The following is a 19494-nucleotide window of genomic DNA, read 5'->3' on the forward strand; positions in this document are numbered from 1 at the left end:
CTTCAGAATGGTGTGCAAAGGGGAAAGTCACCCATCTTGTACTGTGTTACTCCTAGTGATTGGTAACTCCTGGCTGTGTCTGCGTGTTCTTCTCCAAAGAGTTTATGACGGACGTCGAGTGCATGTTCTTGAGAATGGTGTGCAGAATGAAAGTGACCCATCTTGTACTGTGTTGCTCCGAGTAACTCGTAACTCCTGGCTGTGTCTGCATGTTCTTCTCCAAACAGTTTAATACGGATATCAAGTGCATGCTGGTTGGACTGAAGCGCTGAAAGAAAGTCGCCCTGCTCGTGCTGTGTTACTCCGAGTGATTGGTAACTGCTGGCTGTGTCTGCGTGTTCTTCTCCAAACAGTTTAATACGGATGTCGAGTGCATGCTGTTTGGACTGAAGCGCTGAAGGAAAGTCGCCCTGCTCGTGCTGAGTTACTCCGAGTAACTCGTAACTCCTGGCTGTGTCTGCGTGTTCTTCTCCAAACAGTTTAATACGGATGTCGAGTGCATGCTGTTTGGACTGAAGCGCTGAAGGAAAGTCGCCCTGCTCATGCTGAGTAACTCCGAGTAACTCGTAACTCCTGGCTGTGTCTGCGTGTTCTTCTCCAAATAGTTTACGACGGACGTCGAGTGCGTGTTCTTCAGAATGGTGTGCAGAATGAAAGTCACCCATCTTGTACTGTGTTACTCCGAGTGACTCGTAACTCCTAGCTGTGTCTGCGTGTTCTTCTCCAAACAGTTTAATACGGATGTTGAGTGCATGCTGTTTGGACTGAAGCGCTGAAGGAAAGTCGCCCTGCTCGTGCTGTGTTACTCCGAGTGATTGGTAACTGCTGGCTGTGTCTGCGTGTTCTTCTCCAAACAGTTTAATACGGATGTCGAGTGCTTGCTGTTTGGACTGAAGCGCTGAAGCAAAGTCACCTAGGTCGTGCTGTGCTACTCCGAGTGACTTATAACTCCTGGCTGTGTCTGCGTGTTCTTCTCCAAACAGTTTAATACGGATGTCGAGTGCATGCTGTTTGGACTGAAGCGCAGAAGCAAAGTCGCCCTGCTGGTGCTGTGTTACTCCGAGTGACTCGTAACTCCTGGCTGTGGATGCGTGCTCTTCTCCAAACAGTTTACGATGGGCCTCGAGTGCATGTTCCTCAGAATGGTGTGCAGAAGCAAAGTCACCCATCTTGTACTGTGTTACTCCTAGTGATTGGTAACTTCTGGCTGTGTCTGCGTGTTCTTTTCCAAATAGTTTAATACGGATGTCGAGTGCATGCTGTTTGGATTGAAGCGCTGAACCAAAGTCGCCCTGGTGGTGCTGTGTTACTCCGAGTGACTCGTAACTGCTGGCTGTGTCTGCGTGTTCTTCTCCAAACAGTTTAATACGGATGTCGAGTGCATGCTGTTTGGACTGAAGCGCTGAAGCAAAGTCACCCAGGTCGTGCTGTGTTACTCCGAGTGACTTATAACTCCTGGCTGTGTCTGCGTGTTCTTCTCCAAACAGTTTAATACGGATGTCCAGTGCATGCTGTTTGGACTGAAGCGCTGAAGCAAAGTCGCCCTGGTCGTGCTGTGTTATTCCGAGTGACTCGTAACTCCAGGCTGTGTATGCGTGTTCTTCTCCAAACAGTTTACGACGGACATCGAGTGCATGTTCTTCAGAATGGTGTGCAGAACCAAAGTCACCCATCTTGTACTGTGTTACTCCGAGTGATTGGTAACTCCTGGCTGTGTCTGCGTGTTCTTTTCCAAACAGTTTCATACGGATGTCGAGTGCATGCTGTTTGGACTGAAGCGCTGCACCAAAGTCGCCCTGGTGGTGCTGTGTTACTCCGAGTGACTCGTAACTGCTGGCTGTGTCTGCGTGTTCTTCTCCAAACAGTTTAATACGGATGTCGAGTGCATGCTGTTTCGACTGAAGCGCTGAAGGAAAGGCCCCCTGCTCGTGCTGTGTTACTCCGAGTGACTCGTAACTCCTAGCTGTGTCTGCGTGTTCTTCTCCAAACAGTTTAATACGGATGTCGAGTGCATGCTGTTTCGACTGAATCGCTGAAGGAAAGGCGCCCTGCTCGTGCTGAGTTACTCCGACTGACTCGTAACTCCTGGCTGTGTCTGCGTGTTCTTCTCCAAACAGTTTAATACGGATATCGAGTGCATGCTGTTTGGACTGAAGCGCTGAAGGAAAGGCGCCCTGCTCGTGCTGTGTTACTCCGAGTGACTCGTAACTCCTGGCTGTGTCTGCGTGTTCTTCTCCAAACAGTTTAATACGGATGTTGAGTGCATGCTGTTTGGACTGAAGCGCTGAAGGAAAGTCGCCCTGGTTGTGCTGTGTTATTCCGAGTGACTCGTAACTCCTGGCTGTGTCTGTGTGTTCTTCTCCGAACAGTTTAATACGGATGTCGAGTGCATTTTGTTCAGAATGGTGTGCAGAAGGAAAGTCACCCATCTTGTACTGTGTTACTCCTAGTGATTGGTAACTCCTGGCTGTGTCTACATGTTCTTCTCCAAACAGTTTAGTACGGATCTCGAGTGCATGCTGTTTGGACTGAAGTGCTGAAGGAAAGTCGCCCTGCTCGTGCTGTGTTACTCCGAGTGACTCGTAACTCCTGGCTGTGTCTGCGTGTTCTTCTCCAAACAGTTTAATACGGATGTTGAGTGCATGCTGTTTGGACTGAAGCGCTGAAGGAAAGTCGCCCTGGTCGTGCTGTGTTATTCCGAGTGACTCGTAACTCCTGGCTGTGTCTGTGTGTTCTTCTCCAAACAGTTTAATACGGATGTCGAGTGCATTTTGTTCAGAATGGTGTGCAGAAGCAAAGTCACCCATCTTGTACTGTGTTACTCCTAGTGATTGGTAACTCCTAGCTGTGTCTACATGTTCTTCTCCAAACAGTTTAGTACGGATCTCGAGTGCATGCTGTTTGGACTGAAGTGCTGAAGGAAAGTCGCCCTGCTCGTGCTGTGTTACTCCGAGTGACTCGTAACTCCTGGCTGTGTCTGCGTGTTCCTCACCAAACAGTTTAATACGGATGTCGAGTGCATGCTGTTTGGATTGAAGCGCTGAATCAAAGTCGCCCAGATCGTGCTGCGTTACTCCGAGTGATTGATAACTCCTTGCTGTATCTGGGTGTTCTTTTCCAAACAGTTCAACTCTGATACTAAGAGCATGTTGTTTCGACTGAACTGCTGAAGCTAGGTCGCCCAAATTGTGTTGTGTTGATCCGAGGGATTCGTAACTCTGAGCCGTGTTTGCGTGTGCTTTCCCAAATGATGTTAGGCAGAGCGGCTTATGTATTTCCTCTGCCATTTGAATAACAGTATTCCTCATTAATCGCTTGGTACAGTCATCGAATAAATGCTTGGTTGCTTCACTTACAACACAGATAATTTCTAGTCTAAGTGGTTGAGTAATAAGACTAACTGGCTTTCGTTCTTGAGTTTCTCCATCGACAAAGTTCAATTCCTTTTTTTCCATTGGTGGAATGATAAGAAGACTTGTGTCTCCCACTGCTCTACATTCTTGCAACGCCTTGTTATAAAACTGTGGGGCAATTGAATAGTGGTTTTTAAAGCGGTGATAAATCGTAAGAACTTGTATTGCCGTTACTCTGAGAATTCTCTGGTCAGCGTTGCTAGACATCAACGAAAGAGCATTTTCTAAGTTTCGAACTCCATCCTCTGTTTTCCCAGAAGCCACTTGACAGATTCCTCTATAACACAAGAGTTTTCCTCTATGTCCCACTGAGAAGGATGAACATGACATTTGCTCCTCCTCGGCGTCGGAAAGCAGCTTCATCGTTCTTCCTTTTGTGCCCCAACACACCTCACCAAACGCCAGGGAAACCAGAAGCTGGTTGTTAAAAACCCTTTTTCTAAGCTTTTTCGCTTGATTGATTGCTGATTCATAAAGCTCGTTGAAGACGTTTCCCTCGCACCAGAACAGGGAATCTAGAAATATCTCTGCTTCTATTAAAACACCAAAAACAGCGTCACATGTCTTAGGATCCGAGCAACTTTCGGTTAGACTCAGAATAATATTTTGCTTCTCTTCATAGAATTCAACAAATGCTGACTTTGAATGTCCTGTCAAAAACTGTGCGTTCAACTTCTCAAAAAGAGAAACGTAAAATGCAGAAAAGCGCACTTTTGAATTCAGCACTATTTTTTTCATTTCGTCTTCTCCTCTTTCTCTAACAAAGGACTGAAGCAGTTTATGCATCGAAAATGAATCAGGTTTGGAACCAGAGTCAAGAAGTGATTTCCTTTGAAGCCTTTGTAAGATTTTCTTTGCCTCGAGCGTTGTTTTAACTCCCATAACGGCTGCGGCAACCGAGATGTTAAAATCTTCCGATAGAATGCACAAAGAAACCACTGCCTCTCTGTCTTGTACTGAAAGTCTTAGAAAGGATGATTCAAATAGAAATTTTAATCTCAGATTACCAGGATAGTCTGGATTGTCTAACAGATCGACAATGTTTCTTTCTACAGATTCCTTCCACTCCTCGAGAAAGTGACTTGCTTGAGTGCTATCTTCAGAAATGGTGGAGCACAACAGCTTAATGGCCAGAGGCACATGCTCGCAGATTTTCGCAATTTTTCCACAATCAAATGCGGAAATAGCATTTGGAAGTAACTCACTCACCAACGCTTGAGAGAAGGACTCATCTAATGGCCGTATTCTCACTGCCTGGTGGTCTTTAAAGTGCACATTCATAAATTCAAGCGACTCCCTTGTAGTAATAACAAAAGTTGCCTTCTTGGATCGACTGAGAATGTCTCTAAGAAACTGTATGAAATCTTCTTTCACGTTTGGCGCTCCGCTTTCGAGTAATTCATCAGCATTGTCAAGAATCACCACAAACTTGTCTGGAATCTTGGCCAGAACTTGAAAAAGCTCTTCGTCCATTGATAGCCGCTGGGGTATTTCATCTTCTCTAGAAGCTCTCCTGAAAAAGCTAAACAGCTTTGATATCAAATCAGATTTTGAGTTTAGCCCTCGTAAGGAGAAGAAGTAGACGGACAATTCTTTATCCTGGAGTTTATGTCCCACAGCAGTTGCCACAGAAGTTTTTCCGAAACCAGGCGAGCCCCATATCGACACGATTCGGGTGGATGTGGAAGCCACGTGACCGACGATGTCTTCGCACTCTCTTTGGCGGCCAGTGAAGTGTGGAACCATCGGAGGAAGACATGATGGCGGAAGCAGTGCCTTTGAATCTTTCAAATGGCAAAGAACAGTGACAGTCATGGTAAGTAATCTCTTATGATATCAAAGAAGTTTAAATCAACTGACAATGTCGAAATAACGCAATTAAACCTTATATTGTCAACATGATTCATTAAATGTCATGGGGCTTTTTGAAAGTTGCTCAGCAACTGAGCCGTATGCCTCTGACGCATCAAAGTGAGCCTCGCATACCATTTTTTATCTCTCAGCAATCTGTTTCAAACAATGAAAATGTATGCAATACTCTCGGGTCAACAAAAGGTTGGTTTCCGCAACTTTCAGTCGCGAAAGGATAATTCTTTTACTTCATGTAATGTCCTTCATTTTAGATACAAATCGTAGACACATCTTTAATCTTCAAAATTCCGTGTACTAATTTAGAGGTTAGCATGCACTTCTAAAACTCAGTGAAGTAAATTTCACGAAGCCTAGTGGGTCAATTTTGGTCCATTCTTCTCTAATTTAGGGCCCTTCATGAAGCGAGGTGGCGTTAAAATTTACCGCTTTATCAGTTATGAATAATGAAGTTCATTTATTTGTTTCAGCAGGTTGATTAATGTGGCAGCTGTAATAGCTGATGTGGACATGCTGTCCTAACCCACCCATCCCACCCCAGGGGAGGACATCCATCACACAGTAATCTCGTGTGTGGGAAATTAACGTCTCCTGCCCCAACCCTGCAGAAGACGGGACCTCCATTTATTCGTCCCTATCCGAGAAGACTAGAATATCTAACCATTTCTTGATGTTATAGAAAGGTAGCAAATTCTTCTCAATTATTTTAAGACCTTGAGTGTTGGTCCGGCCGGGGCCCGAACCCTCGACCTCCCGCACTACAGTCCAGTGCTCTATCCATTGAGCTAACCGGGAGGCGGTTAGCTCAATGATGACTACGCATTTTGCCCTATTTTAGCGGTGAAGATAGAAATCAAGTCGATTCTTGAACAAACCCTTTAAAAAATCTAACGTAGCTACAGGAGTGTATTAAGATTGTACCTTTCTGGGTTATATTATTTTGTTCTCTCAATTCATCCATCTTCTTCTCCAATAAAGCAAGGTCCTCCTTACTTGCTCCACCTTCAACTTTTTCCTTTATTGCATTTGTCAACGCCTTTAATTCGTCAATACTTGAACCCTCGCCTTCGAGAAATTTGATTCGCTCTCGAAGCTCTTGATTGATACCGTGCTCTAGATTGCGAACTGCTGTTGTGGGAAAGTCGGACTCTGTCAAACTACCGATGACATCAATTGGGTCAGTTTTGATACCAAGAGCTTTGAATGCTTCTTTAGCCAGCTGCATGTATCGGTCAAATGTTGGTTTATCAATCTCCGACTTTTGTGAGTGACAAAGTGCATTTCTTAACAGTCGAAGCTGATCAATCGCGAGTGTAAACGTCTCGGCTTGGTTTCCACTTGGACTCACCACAGATACATGAAACTTTCCATGAGGTATTTTAAAGTGCTTCAAGTACAACTCACCAAGGGTCCTCTTATGGCCTGTGCCGTCCAACATGGCGAAGGACTGCGCATATATGGTGGTCTGAAAAAGGGCTGTACAGTCCCATTCTTCACAGGAGAGGTGTGTAGGAACTTTGGACTTGCCACCCTCTTCGGCGAGAAACAAGTTCCTTACTGCTATGGAGTCATCCCACAATTGATATCCGGGCCGATGCCCAAAGGTTTTGTCCCACATGGACTTGAACGTTTGACGCAAAGCGTTCGCGAACTCATTCAACACGATGGAGGCAAACTTGAAATAATTCAGCTGCTTGTCACTAAAGGGCTGCAGTGACATGTTTGGCTCTGACTTTTGAGATCGCAGCAGTTGGATACAATTTCTTTAACAACCTGAACAGAGATATTTTGAGAGGTGATTTATTCAGTGTAACATGTCAAATACACTTAACACACCCCATTACAAAAACGCTAACAACTGAAAAGCACTAACCATGAGCGATCGAACTAAACGAAAGTTGCGTGACCTGACACTTACACATTCGCGCTTATTAAAAATTGAGAGAGGGTAGGAAGTTGCGACATGAAAACGATAAAAACTAAGATTTCACGTTTGAGAGTAGAGTGTACCCCACAAGTTCGGAACAGAACCTAGCATACTCATTAATATGCAAGTACATGCTGATAACTACAAATAAGTGTCGATCAATTGGAAGTTTGAACATCCCCCTCCCCTCAGGAAACCTCCTGACATTTGAACTTTTAAGAGTTGGTTAGTTCAAATTCCAGCCTCCCTGGGCCAAAATTGTGTTTAAATGCAGGGGCGGATCCAGGATTTAGTCAAGGGGGGTTCGGAGAATTGTCCCCCTCCTGAGGGGTCTGAGATTTTCAAAATTAGGTCTTTGGAAACATGATTTCCAGCGTCCTGAGGGAAAATTTAGGTGGTTCGACCGAACCACCCAAACCAACCCTGGATCCCCCCAGAAATGCCTCACTCAAGTGCTGGTTCTGATGGTCACACTTTTTGTAAAAGTCAGATCAGTAACCACGACTTTATACTCATTGAGCACCATTTACGAAAAAAGAAAAAACAAAGAAAAAAAAAATAAAAAAAAAAAGAAGAAGAAAATTGACACTTCCGATTCATAGTCTCCATCCATGCAAGCTTCGAATTTCCCTCCCCCGGCACAGACGGATGGGGGATTATTAAAGCTTCTAATTGACTGATGTAATAGTTGGTGAATATAAAAACGTTGGGGTCATCCTTTCAAAATTTACTTTATGGGTGTCACTTCAATATTAAGAGAGTGATGTATCCTACTTATGACACAGTAACCCAGCTACAACAGGAGAAGGTCATCATTCAATTTTGGTGCGGATGAGTTGGTGCACGAGCGGAGCGCGATGAAGCGCGACTTTTCACCAAGCCTTTTTAAACAAAATCACTATCGTTGACCTGTGACCCAAGACGAAAATCGAACTGCTTTCTATTTGACTGTTTTAAACTGCTTTGTGTGCGGTGACAGTGAAAAAAAGGACAAAAAAAGTAAAAATAGATAAAAGAAACGACAGAAGTAAAGTTTCCTACAAAATCATAGAGTTTTTAAACAATGATCTCCTTGTTCACGCTTAATGATTCAAATGCACATTAATGAAAATAAAAAAATTCCTCGTAACACGCAAATTTACATAAATTAACTTTAAACCCCCAACATTCAGAAATGAAAGTCGTCTGAGTTGACATCAGATTGAAGACATACACCTTACACTTTCTTCTCTTAGCTTATAACCCTGTATTCTCCCTCATCCTCTTTTTAGATGTATCCGAGGCTATATTAAAACTCTCGTGTTGCACCCTACGTCGACCGGAATTCAAGAAATCGAAAGTGATGACGCAGTAACAAACAGAACAAATTATTGGAAGCTGAAGACTTTGGAAAAATCCCGTAATGTGCATTTCGCAGTCTCAGGGTCTGACTCAGTCTCACCCATTCTTGGGACCTTTTCACTCGAGTTTAACATAGACTTCGATAGACATTTCGATAACTACGCGAAAAGCTTCCGCAATGATTGAAGATTTTAATTCATCACAGACCTCCATTGATATGGTGTTTTACATTTCTGTTGTGACTGTTTTTAAAAGCACGTAATATATCTCAGGTCGTAGCGACTAACAAAGGCTGTCAGAAAACGACAAGATGCAGCGATATTTCTTGTCATGTCATGAAAGATGCCGTTTGTACAGCAAACTTCTATCATCGATGTGTAGTTAGTCTTGCTGAGTAAGTATATTGCCAAAATGTTATCAACCTACCTTGAAATTCAAGTTCAGTAAATTGTCAAAAGTCTTGACAGCGCATGATGAGGCTGATTACCGTTATGAAACATGCACAAATCCAATGATTAGAACTTGAAATTAATTCTTAAACGGCCATCAGTGTTAGAAACGCAACTCAAATTAACTTATGCATCGAAGCAGTCAAACTATTGTTTTTGGAAACAAATATGGCGTGATGGTCATAGGTCAGATGCACTTGAGCTTGCAATGCAAGGGAAATTTCCCTTCGATTCTAAACTATTTCAAAAATTATGTGTTATTACACAATTCCCGATCTCAAGTGAAACTCTCGTGTTGCACAGTACGTCGTAACCCAAGAAATTGGAAGCGATGACGCATAACAAATACAACAAATTCTTGGGAGTTTAAGACTTTGGGAAAATCTCGTAATGTGCTTCTCTTAGTTTTACCCATTCTTTCTGAAAGTTTGAAAGATATTTCAGTAACCAAGCGAAAAGTTTAAAAATTTATTGTCTCCGTAATGAGTGATTGTCATGATATTGTTTTAAAATACTTCTTCTCCCTTTTTTTGTTGTGACTTTGGATTCGAAGACAAAATTTATCTCACACCCACGAAGGAACATCGATCAGAAAACAGCAAGATGTACCGATCATGTTTCCTTTTATGTTATGAAAGATGCTGTTTGGGTAACAAACATTTATCGCAGACCTTCATCGATATGGCGGTTAGTCTTGTTAAGTAGATGGAAAACTGCTATTTACCTATCTTGAAATTCAAGCTAAAATGTCAGAAGTCTTGCCGGTGCACAAAGAGGCTGACTACTGTGAATTAAATATATATACACGAAATCCGCGATTACTTCTCGAATTCATTTTAAAACTTGATCTCAGTGTTAGGAAAGCGACGCAAGTTACGCACCGACTAAAGAAACATCTATAATCTATTGTTCTTGTGGCGTGATGGTCATTGATCGGATACATGCACCCCTGAAAGGGAAATTCCGCTGATGAATTCCCCTGATAAATTTCCGACGCCACAGTAGGTGATGTGATACTTTGAAATATGACTTTGATAATAAACAAACAAAAATTTTTTTTGAGGCCTTTTAAATGATGCACCATTATGATCATAAAATCTTCAAATAGCACTTATTTTTTCGACCTGCTTTCGGCTGCTTTCGGCTGCTTTCGGCTCCTTTTCGGCTACGAGAAGCTGCGAACCAATGAAATTCTGAAAGAGACTGGTAACTAATATGATAGGAATGCCTGTCGATAACTACATAACCTTGAGTTTTCCTCTTGTAGTAGACTGGTGTTTGTTCTGCTACCTAACATATTGACTTAGATTAAGCGTTAAGTGCTTCAGATGAACTAAGGGAAGGGTACGTAAGGCCAAGAAAGAAGAGGTTAACAGATGCAATCAGGGGAGGCCTGGAGTGAGTTCGTCTCAGGTATTTGTTTCATATTGTTTTGTGAAGTTCGCTGTTTACAATATTTTTCCAACGGTACACAGATCTGGCAACGCGAATGAAACAACTTTCAAGACCTCGCTTCAGAGCTAAATCACCTTCTCTCAATTTAACCCCCCACAACTTTGTTTTAGATGCTACGAAACAGAGTATTAATTGGTAATTTGGTTTTATCAACCAAGTTGACAATGTAAAGTGACCACATAAAGAGTTTAAAAGCTGACGTTTCGAGCGTTAGCCCTTCGTCAGAGCGGAGAGTATTAATAGGCACCATAACCAAACTGTTGTGTCAGCAGTGCTTTAGCTATGTGTGATTTGCATTTAAGGAACTGCATGTTTTGCAAGCAGACTGTTCTGTCACGCGTAACTTGTTGCGTCACACTTTTTCACGAATTGTTTTGTTAAACATTGTGGGATAGCAGAAGGCATGCTGTCAAAAAATAGAAAACTGTAATTTTGTAGGTGCTCCAGTGAAGACGCTTTCTCGTTTCACCTTAAACCTTTCTGTCAAAAACTGGCAAGACTATGACATCTTACGGTAAGCATAATGAAGTAACCTGCAGTGCTACTAGATATATTCCAGATAAAAGCCCTGATACAAAGCCTTAGGAAAGTTTTCTATGGCTTTGTATGAGACCACAGGAGGTACTAACAGCGCACACATTTCCCAGCCTTTTAATTTCACAATGACAGCTTGTGAGATGTGCAGAAATTCTTTAAAAGTTTGTGAGAAAATTAGATTAAGGTGTTTAAGACAAATTAGGAGCTTTTTCACCATCCCAAAGACTTATTAATTAGTTTTAAAGACATCTGAAAAAGTTACTTTTTGCACAGTGCAAAAAGTAACTTATATTAGTTAAAGTTGATGAGGTTTGAAATATTTTGTAATGCCAACAACAAAATGCTCCGCTGTCACATTAGCAAGATAAGTACCACATGGACGTATATTTTAAAATAAACTACAAAAATATCATTGATTATAAGTTTGTTTCCAGCTGTTAGTACCACAGTCACCATATTCACTGTGTCAGATGACCTGACTCCACGATTCTTGTATACATTGTATGCACATGATTATTTTCTTAACTGCTACAGGTTACAAAATAATCACCCTTACCTTATATTTACTGATCGATCCACACATGATGAGTTTGATGATATACATTCCATCTGTATCATCTATATATAGCTAGACTAGCAGACCTTAAATTGTGTATTAAGGATTGGTTACTCATATTTTGGAAGATATACATGTACTCAACTAATTGCCTTTATATCATCACATTAATCTTAACTAATTATAAGATCTTGTTCTTCCTTTTAAATTCTTTCTATACCAGTCAAACTTTCCTTGTCTTTCAACTACTTCACTAGCTCTCATCGAGAGAGTGCACTCAAGCCACTGCAGTGCCACCACATGCACAATATTGGCATCATATTGAATCCTTTGAAGTAAATCTTCATGACTTGTTAATTTCCAATAATTTGACCAAACATCAAGCATCATTTAATGTTAAAATTTAATAGTACTGACATAAAAAAAGGCCAAGTTGGACACATTTTACTAAATATCATGATGGATGTACATGAAATTGGCTTAGTTTACAGAAAATACTGTCAGTTACATTTGCAATTGCTTTTAGTGTACTCCCTCTGTAGCTCTATTGAAACACACCACTTATAACAAATAGTTCTTTTATAAGCTACCTGGTGACATAATGATAAAGCCAGTATATATATTAATGAATAAAGGCTGATAGTTTCTAAAAAAACTGTTTGGGGCTGCGTCGGTGAGGGTGACAAAATAATTTGGATATATCAACAAAGTTGAAATGAGAAATTGACCACCGTAACAATTACAAAAGCTGACGTTTCAAGCATTTTGTACTGCGGTATTAGATACATATGATGCACGATCCTCGCAGTAGATAGTGCTATTTAAGCAATAGCGAAAATCAGACCTGAAAAAAATCAGGCCTGTATGGCCTGATTTTTATTACAAATCAACTTAACGGCCTGCTCCCAGTTGGCTTGTTAGCTCAATTGGTAGAGCGCTGCACTAGTATCGCAGAGGTCAGTGGTTCGAATCCGGTACAGGCCTGATTTTTTTCAGGTCTGATTTTCACTGTTGCTTAAATAGCGCTATCTACTGCGAGGATCGTGCTTAAATAGCGCTATCTACTGCGAGGATCGTGCATCATATGTATCTAATACCGCACTAGTAGAAAATATATGAACTTCATGTATTTCATTGTATCTCATTTATCACTTTCACGGGTTTATTACGAATCAACTTAACGGCCTGCTCCCAGTTGGCTTGTTAGCTCAATTGGTAGAGGGCTGCACTAGTACCACAGAGGTCAGTGGTTCGCATCCCGTACAGGCCTGATTTTTTTAAGGTCTGATTTTCGCTATTGCTTAAATAGCACTATCTACTGCGAGGATCGTGCATCTTATGTATTTTTTGTCTTATTTTGATATTTTTATCATAATCATGGGGAAAAATCATGGAAAAACTTGTGGTTTACAGGATGTAATAATTCTTTGGATTTTCATTTAATTTTACCGTATATACCCTATTAAATCCCACTATGAGCAAAGTAAGATTTAATGATAACCACAGAAATTATTGCACGCTCATTGCCTAATTTTGATTGTCTGTAAGCAGACAGCTGACAAGTAAACTTATAATTTATGTGACGTCTAAATGAGCAAGAGCAGACAATTTGACAATTTGTTGTCATAAAAAAACAAAATTGTCAGTTTTCAATGTGTCCTATTAATGACAATTGTCAAAATAGTCTGCAGATCCACAAGGCAAGTGGATCCCCAGCTTCTTTGACAATGTTATATATGATGAAATTCACAAGACGGACACATGAAAACCAATTTCAATTTGTCAAAAAATAACGTATCAAAAAAAAAAAACCAAATAATTTAAAGATTGGCCCTGCCAATTGAGCCTGCGGATTTCAATGTGTATCATTTGGCAATGTCTGCACAAATGAGATGATTGGCCTGGTTAATCAAAGAATTGCAAGATTTAACCAAATCCTGCAATTTCTTAGATTGGTCTGGATAGCCAAATCTACAATTTGGCAACTCACATGTTTTTTCACAGGTTTTTTAAGCATGTTTTCAGTGAAATTTCTTCAGAGGTTATTTCACAGGTTTTAAAAGTGGAATTTCTTCCTATTTTGCTCACATGTTTTTTCACAGTTCTTAAAATTCACAGGTTTTTTCACAGGTTCTAAATTTTGTGATTTTTCACCAAAGTTTAGCCCTTGCAAAATTCACAGGTTTTTTCACAGGGTGTTTCTGTGTCAGATGATATTTCACACGTTGTTCACGGGTTTTTCACAGGTTCTCATCCAATAGTGATACATGAAATACTATTTTGTAGCACAAGTTAATGGTGTCTAGTCTGGATTGGTGTTGAAAAATGCTCCTGAACATAGTTTAACTCCAAGTCTTGGTGGCACAGTTGTGTTGATCCATAGAAGTCCCTCTCTAAAGATCAGATTTAAACCAGAGCAATTCATTTCCCATTTATAGCTGACATACATCCACAGAACATCTGTTTGTTGGCACCATTCTTGATAGCGTGATTTTCTTGACCAAACAGGGAGATTTAATCTACTTATATGGGAACCTCAAAGATCTGAATCAGGTAAAAGTTGCTATATTTGGCCTGTATACTTAAAATGTTTTATTCTCCTATTACCATAGAGCCAATTCTCCTCATGGATGACAGTTTGTTTTGTTCCTAGTCAATCCTGAGAAATTGGTATTGTATCAAAGCAATATCCCCTACAAACTAGTTGATAATTTTCTTAGTTCTCACTGCTTCTCAGTATGAGTCTTTACCCCTTTGACTTCCATAATGATTCATTAGCCCTGAATCAAACATTAATGTTAGGAGAATAAAGATAATGATCACTAATAAAGAACCTCTTGATTGGTAAATGAATTCTCCTTGTCAACACTTTAAGAAATATGTGAAGAGAACAGTAGAGAGAATTTGCATACTGGTATCAAGGTGTAAAGTGTTATTGCAATAGGATTTTAGTTCTGTTTATCTTTGGAAGTGAAAGGTTTGTGGACATTTGTTTTAAGTTGCCTGTTGATAATAAATACCAACATTTGATGGTGAACCTAACCCTTTCAATCCCGAGATCTCATGAGGAATTCTCCTTGCTGTCTGTCAAACAATTCTTATGATCTTAGTTCTGAGAATTTGGTATTGGATCAACTAATAATTCCCTTAATTAAGTAATATTTTTCCTTATTCTCATCACTTGTCAGCTTGATATTGTTTTGATGTGGGTCTTCTTGATTTTTGCAGAAATACTATAACCAGTTTCTTGTTATCTTTACCACAACAGCTGAAGAACAAGGAAGGTTCTGTTTTTCTAATTTGAAGAAAATTAGGTTGCTTACAGGAAATTTCCCAGATTCAAATTATAAGATTTAGTGGAATAGTGAAATGTATGGGATCCCAGGGAAATAGGGAGCTGAAAGGGTTGGGAGAGAAATGGGAGGGGTGTAGGAGGGGTGTAGGAGGGGTGTGGAATAGACATGAGAAGAGTATAAGATGAGAGATTCTAGGGCAGGAAGTAGGAGATTAACTCTTTGTTTATCATTAATCTGCAAAGCTTCCCACTTAAGGGCTAGAGAAAAGTGAGGGATTATAAGGCAATTTATGTCCAGGTGGTCCACTTTCAAAGGGAATGTTTTGTAAATAATTGTAATCAGCCAAACTGGAATTTTAAGTTACAGTTCCTAAGGGATGGTGGGAGTCATAAACACCAGCAGGGAGGGGTACAGCTGTATTTATATTTTTACAGAATCCTCAAAACATAATTACATTGACTGTAAAGCAATGTCTTAAATTTTTTGAACAGAAATAAATGGTTTTCTAGGATCCTCAATCCTTCTTTCATTTTCCCACAAACTCTGCTGCTTGCCAAAAGGGATTTATTCTGCAAACTGCAAATGGTGATCAAGAGATTAATAAATTATCTACCGAAAGAATTTTTGTAGGTAATGTAAATTTTCTCTGCTGAGTTGAGAGGGAAGAAAATTTGTCAACATACACTTTGTATGGGCCAGGGTTTTTTTTTTTTTTTTTGACCCATTCCCCGTGACCACAATAGTTACTCTATTAAAATCTTGGTATTCATAACAAAAACTTCATGAGAAAAGATGTCAACAAAGGTCTTTTAACTCCCAAGATCACACAGGCAATTCTCCTTACTGTCTGCCATACAATTCTTATGATGTTAGTTTGGAGAATTTGATATTCGATCAACTAATAACCCACTAATTAACCTTTTTCTTTAATTATTCTCATCACTTGTCGGCGTGATATTGTATTTATATTCTGAGGATCAAATCTATCTTCTACACTCATGGAAGCTCATAAAATAAGTATTTAAAAATTCAGATCTCTGTTTATCAAATAATGTGAACTTTTTAATAATATGCTTGACCTGACCCTTCCATTGCTTAACTGCAATCCACAATAGTTCACATCTTCATAACCCACGGACTCACCATATTTGGGGTTTTACACAGGCATAGACATAGCGGAAGATATTTGTGGCATACTTTTATAACCAGCTTGGTGAGCTCTTAAAGCTTGCCAGACTGTGTTTGGGATTTCAATAAAATTACAATTTTACACCAACTCTACCATTTGCAGGCCATTATACCATTATTGTTTGCAAATTTTCAGATAGTCAACTTGAAATCATGTTGATAAATACAATTTAACAATACCCCCCAAATGTTTTTTTTTGGTGTGATTTGTTTTCCACTGATTTACCCGAGTACTCATGTTATTGATAAATGTTTTTCTGTCCTGTTACTTCAGTGTATATGCAATGTCACATCATAACAGATCTGGAATCATAGTGTACAGTTTCTCCCTATGGTATTTTGATAGCTACATACTCATTTCCTTGCACAAATGTGAAGGCGATAGAAATAGTGGAGAACACTTGTGAGCAGCTGAGAAGATGAAACAAGAACTGGGTAATATCATTTCACCTTAAAATGTGCATTTGGTCTTCAGAGTGAACTAGCAAGAAATATTGGTGGAACCTGAATCTGGGACGGAGAAGCAACTCTTTACTGAAATCAATTTTAGAGTTTAATTCATTTTCATCATCATTACTTTCATTATCATCAATGTCATCTTCATTGTCCTCATCATCATCATTATTATCATCATCATCATCATTATCAGACTGTGAGCGCACTCTTTATGAAACAGAAAGTCAAGTTTATAATTAACCTAACAGATGTTTTTCAGTCAATCCTGCCATTTGCAGTCACTTATGACTGTTGGAAAACATCAGTTAAATTCTGTAAAAATAAATATTGGAGGCCTTTGAAAATGAGGTTTTAATAGAAATCACTACTCAAATTCAAAGGTGTCTGAATTACTTTAAAAACCATTTTGCTGGTTGAAAGCTCTCACCATTAAAAACTGATAAATTAATAATAATTTCACTGGAATACAAAGTATACACACTCCACCTACCTACGGTATCAAGTTGGTCAAATAATGATAAGCTGAAGAGGCCTCACATAATTCATTTTCAGCTCTCGAGCAGAGTGACCAATGAACAGCCCTACATGTACCTCAAGTGTGGCCATGTACATGGTCTTCATTCATTGAATTCACCTGAGAGAAATCTTTCAGACAAAAGAACTTGTCCAGTTTGTTTACAGTTAGTAAAACCTAGCATAACTAGCTTTTAAAATGACTCTAAGAAGAGATAAAGAAGTAACTTTTCCTACAAAGGAATTTTAGATTTAATAGAATTCTGATGAAATTTTCTACAAGGATTCTGAAGGGTAAATTTAGACATTTTAATGCAGTTAATCCTTTACTCCTGTGAGTGACTAAGACAGAATTTCTCATTACAATATCAAAACAGTATCAAGCAGACAAGTGATTATAAGAATAAAAAAACAATATCATATAGGGGGGTTATTACTTGATCCAACTCCATTTTCTCCAAACTATCATTACAAGAATTGTATGGCAGACAGTCGGGAGAATCAATTAGGAGATCTTGGAAATGAATGGGTTAATTTTCAGAATTATAGTGGCCTCTTTTGGTCAGTGAAGGCTCATGTGGAACATCCATCACAGCTATATTGTAGTGGATCTCAGTGATTAAGAGCAGTCTTGTGGCAATCATCTTTCACTCCTGAGTGTTTGCTAGTGATTTTTGAGAGGGTTCCCCTTCCCCACCTTTATTAGTCCCATCCACTGATGTAGTCATTGTCAAAAGGTGCCTGGAATACTGCCTCTTGGAGTGGGGGGGTGGGGGGGGAAATTATCCTATCTACTGACTGGCTTACCACCGTGGAAAACATTTGACACTAAAGGCATCCATCTTACTTTTAAGCTAGCTGGTATCAGTTGACATGAATAATTTCCACTGCTTTATCAGGTATGCAGTTATGTGCCACTGAGTCTTGGAAAAGAACTGGCATTCTATCAGGGAGAGCCTGCTGCTACACATACTTTTGTACTGTGTGGACGTGTTTGCCCTGGGGAAACAGTCGGGTTAAGGGTTCCTTGTCCCTCTAGAATGAGATACCCTTACATTTTTACACTGAAGATCAGTATCCTCTGGTTGATATTTATATTCATTTTCATCACCTCTGTGCCCAAAATTACATTGATATTATAAGGAGAAATTTGTTATTGCTCTTTTTTAGTTGCAGCTGAAAGAGTTAGATTTGTCTTTCTTTGGTCAGACTCACCCCCCCCCCCCCCCAAGACTTTTCTGAGCTATAATTTGAACGAAACAATGGTTTACCATCCAGTTACAACCTATAAAGTGACACTATGTATCAGCAAGAATTTGTCAATCACCTATCAGGCTGTTAGGGAAGTTTTGGTAACAGAGTTGTAATCCTACATGAGACACTCTGCCAGCCAATATAACCCTTATTCTCCTTTAAGTGACCAAAAGAATTTCCTCTTAAAGTAAAAAAGAAACCTTCTAAAGCAGCTCTTAAGAAGAGGTGAGAAGAAGGCAAAATACTAACAAGGGGACTTTTGTTTCATTGACCACCAAATTCTCAGAGCTGAAATTGTAAGACATGTGGGACAGAGTGTGGAGAGTTGATTTTTTGATCTTGCAGTAATTCAGCAGATGCTAATGAACTGTAAACTCACAAATAACATCACTGTGTCTCGTTCATGAGGAGGAATTGATAATGAAGTGGTGTTTTCTTGTTATTCTTTTGATGCAGGTTTTGGCAACAATTTCCCATTCCTCATGGAGGTGATGCTTTTCAGGCCATATGCCCCATTCTTTGCTCAGCCCCTGGAGGGTGTAGATGGCTTTGTCCGAAACTGATCTTCTCGACCGACGAATAACATTATAAATAAAAGATCTATAAAACAGTATAACAATAAATGGTGTACAGCCTTGTTGCAGCAATTGGCTTTTATTAACAGTGACTGGCCTGGATTGATAACTGATTAACTTATTTGTTAAAAAAGCTGATGTATTCTTGTAATTATGATTATTGTAACTTTTTAGACGTCTCTTTCTGTTTAGATTGTGCTCTAATTTTACAAAGGAAACGTATTTTCAAGCCACTTCATAAAAAGTGTAATTACGTTCGTATACCTGTAGTAGATAAAAGGTGGTCTGAAGTGAAGGTAGTCCACACTGATTTTCTCCTCAGCTAATGTGTGTGAAATCTTTTACTGCTCTAACAGCTACTAAGACAGAGGTCAAATGTCTGTGCATGCGTGAACGCTGAAAACGAGTAAGAGGTGGCCTGCAGGCTGTTAGAACCAAGTTGTCAATCAACTCCAAAAACTAGTAATTCACGGTGTTTTAGAGAAAGTGAAAAACCTCAAAATGTAAATTAAATCAACAGTAAGAATACTTGATATTAAAATAACTTTGATTTAAAAAATTCTTAAATTTTTCTTTTACAAACCAGATTCTTGTTTGCATAAATTTTGTGGGAGTGACGGGCAAACTGATTGAGTGACGGGCTTACTGACTAACTGAATGACGGG

General features: G+C 39.7%; 1 protein-coding gene and 1 long non-coding RNA gene across 4 annotated transcripts; one reads left to right on the top strand and one right to left on the bottom strand.

Annotated features, from left to right (window-relative positions):
* Window positions 1-2: 2 nt before the first annotated feature.
* On the bottom strand, window positions 3-9255 carry LOC148727872 (uncharacterized). The gene is made up of 3 exons (XM_088762786.1): window positions 8977-9255; window positions 6204-7055; window positions 3-5197 (listed from the first exon to the last, which is right to left on the bottom strand). The coding sequence occupies exons 2-3, from the start codon at window positions 7000-7002 to the stop codon at window positions 3-5; spliced, it is 5994 nt and encodes a 1997-aa protein (XP_088618912.1). The 5' UTR covers window positions 7003-7055; window positions 8977-9255.
* Window positions 9256-10203: 948 nt separating this feature from the next.
* Window positions 10204-19388, top strand: LOC148727873 (uncharacterized). Of its 3 annotated transcripts, XR_016002353.1 has the most exons (4): window positions 10205-10412; window positions 10893-10968; window positions 14056-14100; window positions 18711-19388. It is a non-coding gene; the product is annotated as an uncharacterized LOC148727873 (long non-coding RNA). The 3 variants fall into 3 exon arrangements; XR_016002351.1 differs by lacking the exon at window positions 14056-14100 and having other exon boundaries at window positions 10204-10412; XR_016002352.1 differs by lacking the exon at window positions 10893-10968 and having other exon boundaries at window positions 10204-10412.
* The last annotated feature ends 106 nt before the right edge of the window (window positions 19389-19494 follow it).

This window comes from Stylophora pistillata, chromosome 6, assembly GCF_964205215.1.
Source record: "Stylophora pistillata chromosome 6, jaStyPist1.2, whole genome shotgun sequence".
NCBI lineage: Eukaryota > Metazoa > Cnidaria > Anthozoa > Scleractinia > Pocilloporidae > Stylophora > Stylophora pistillata.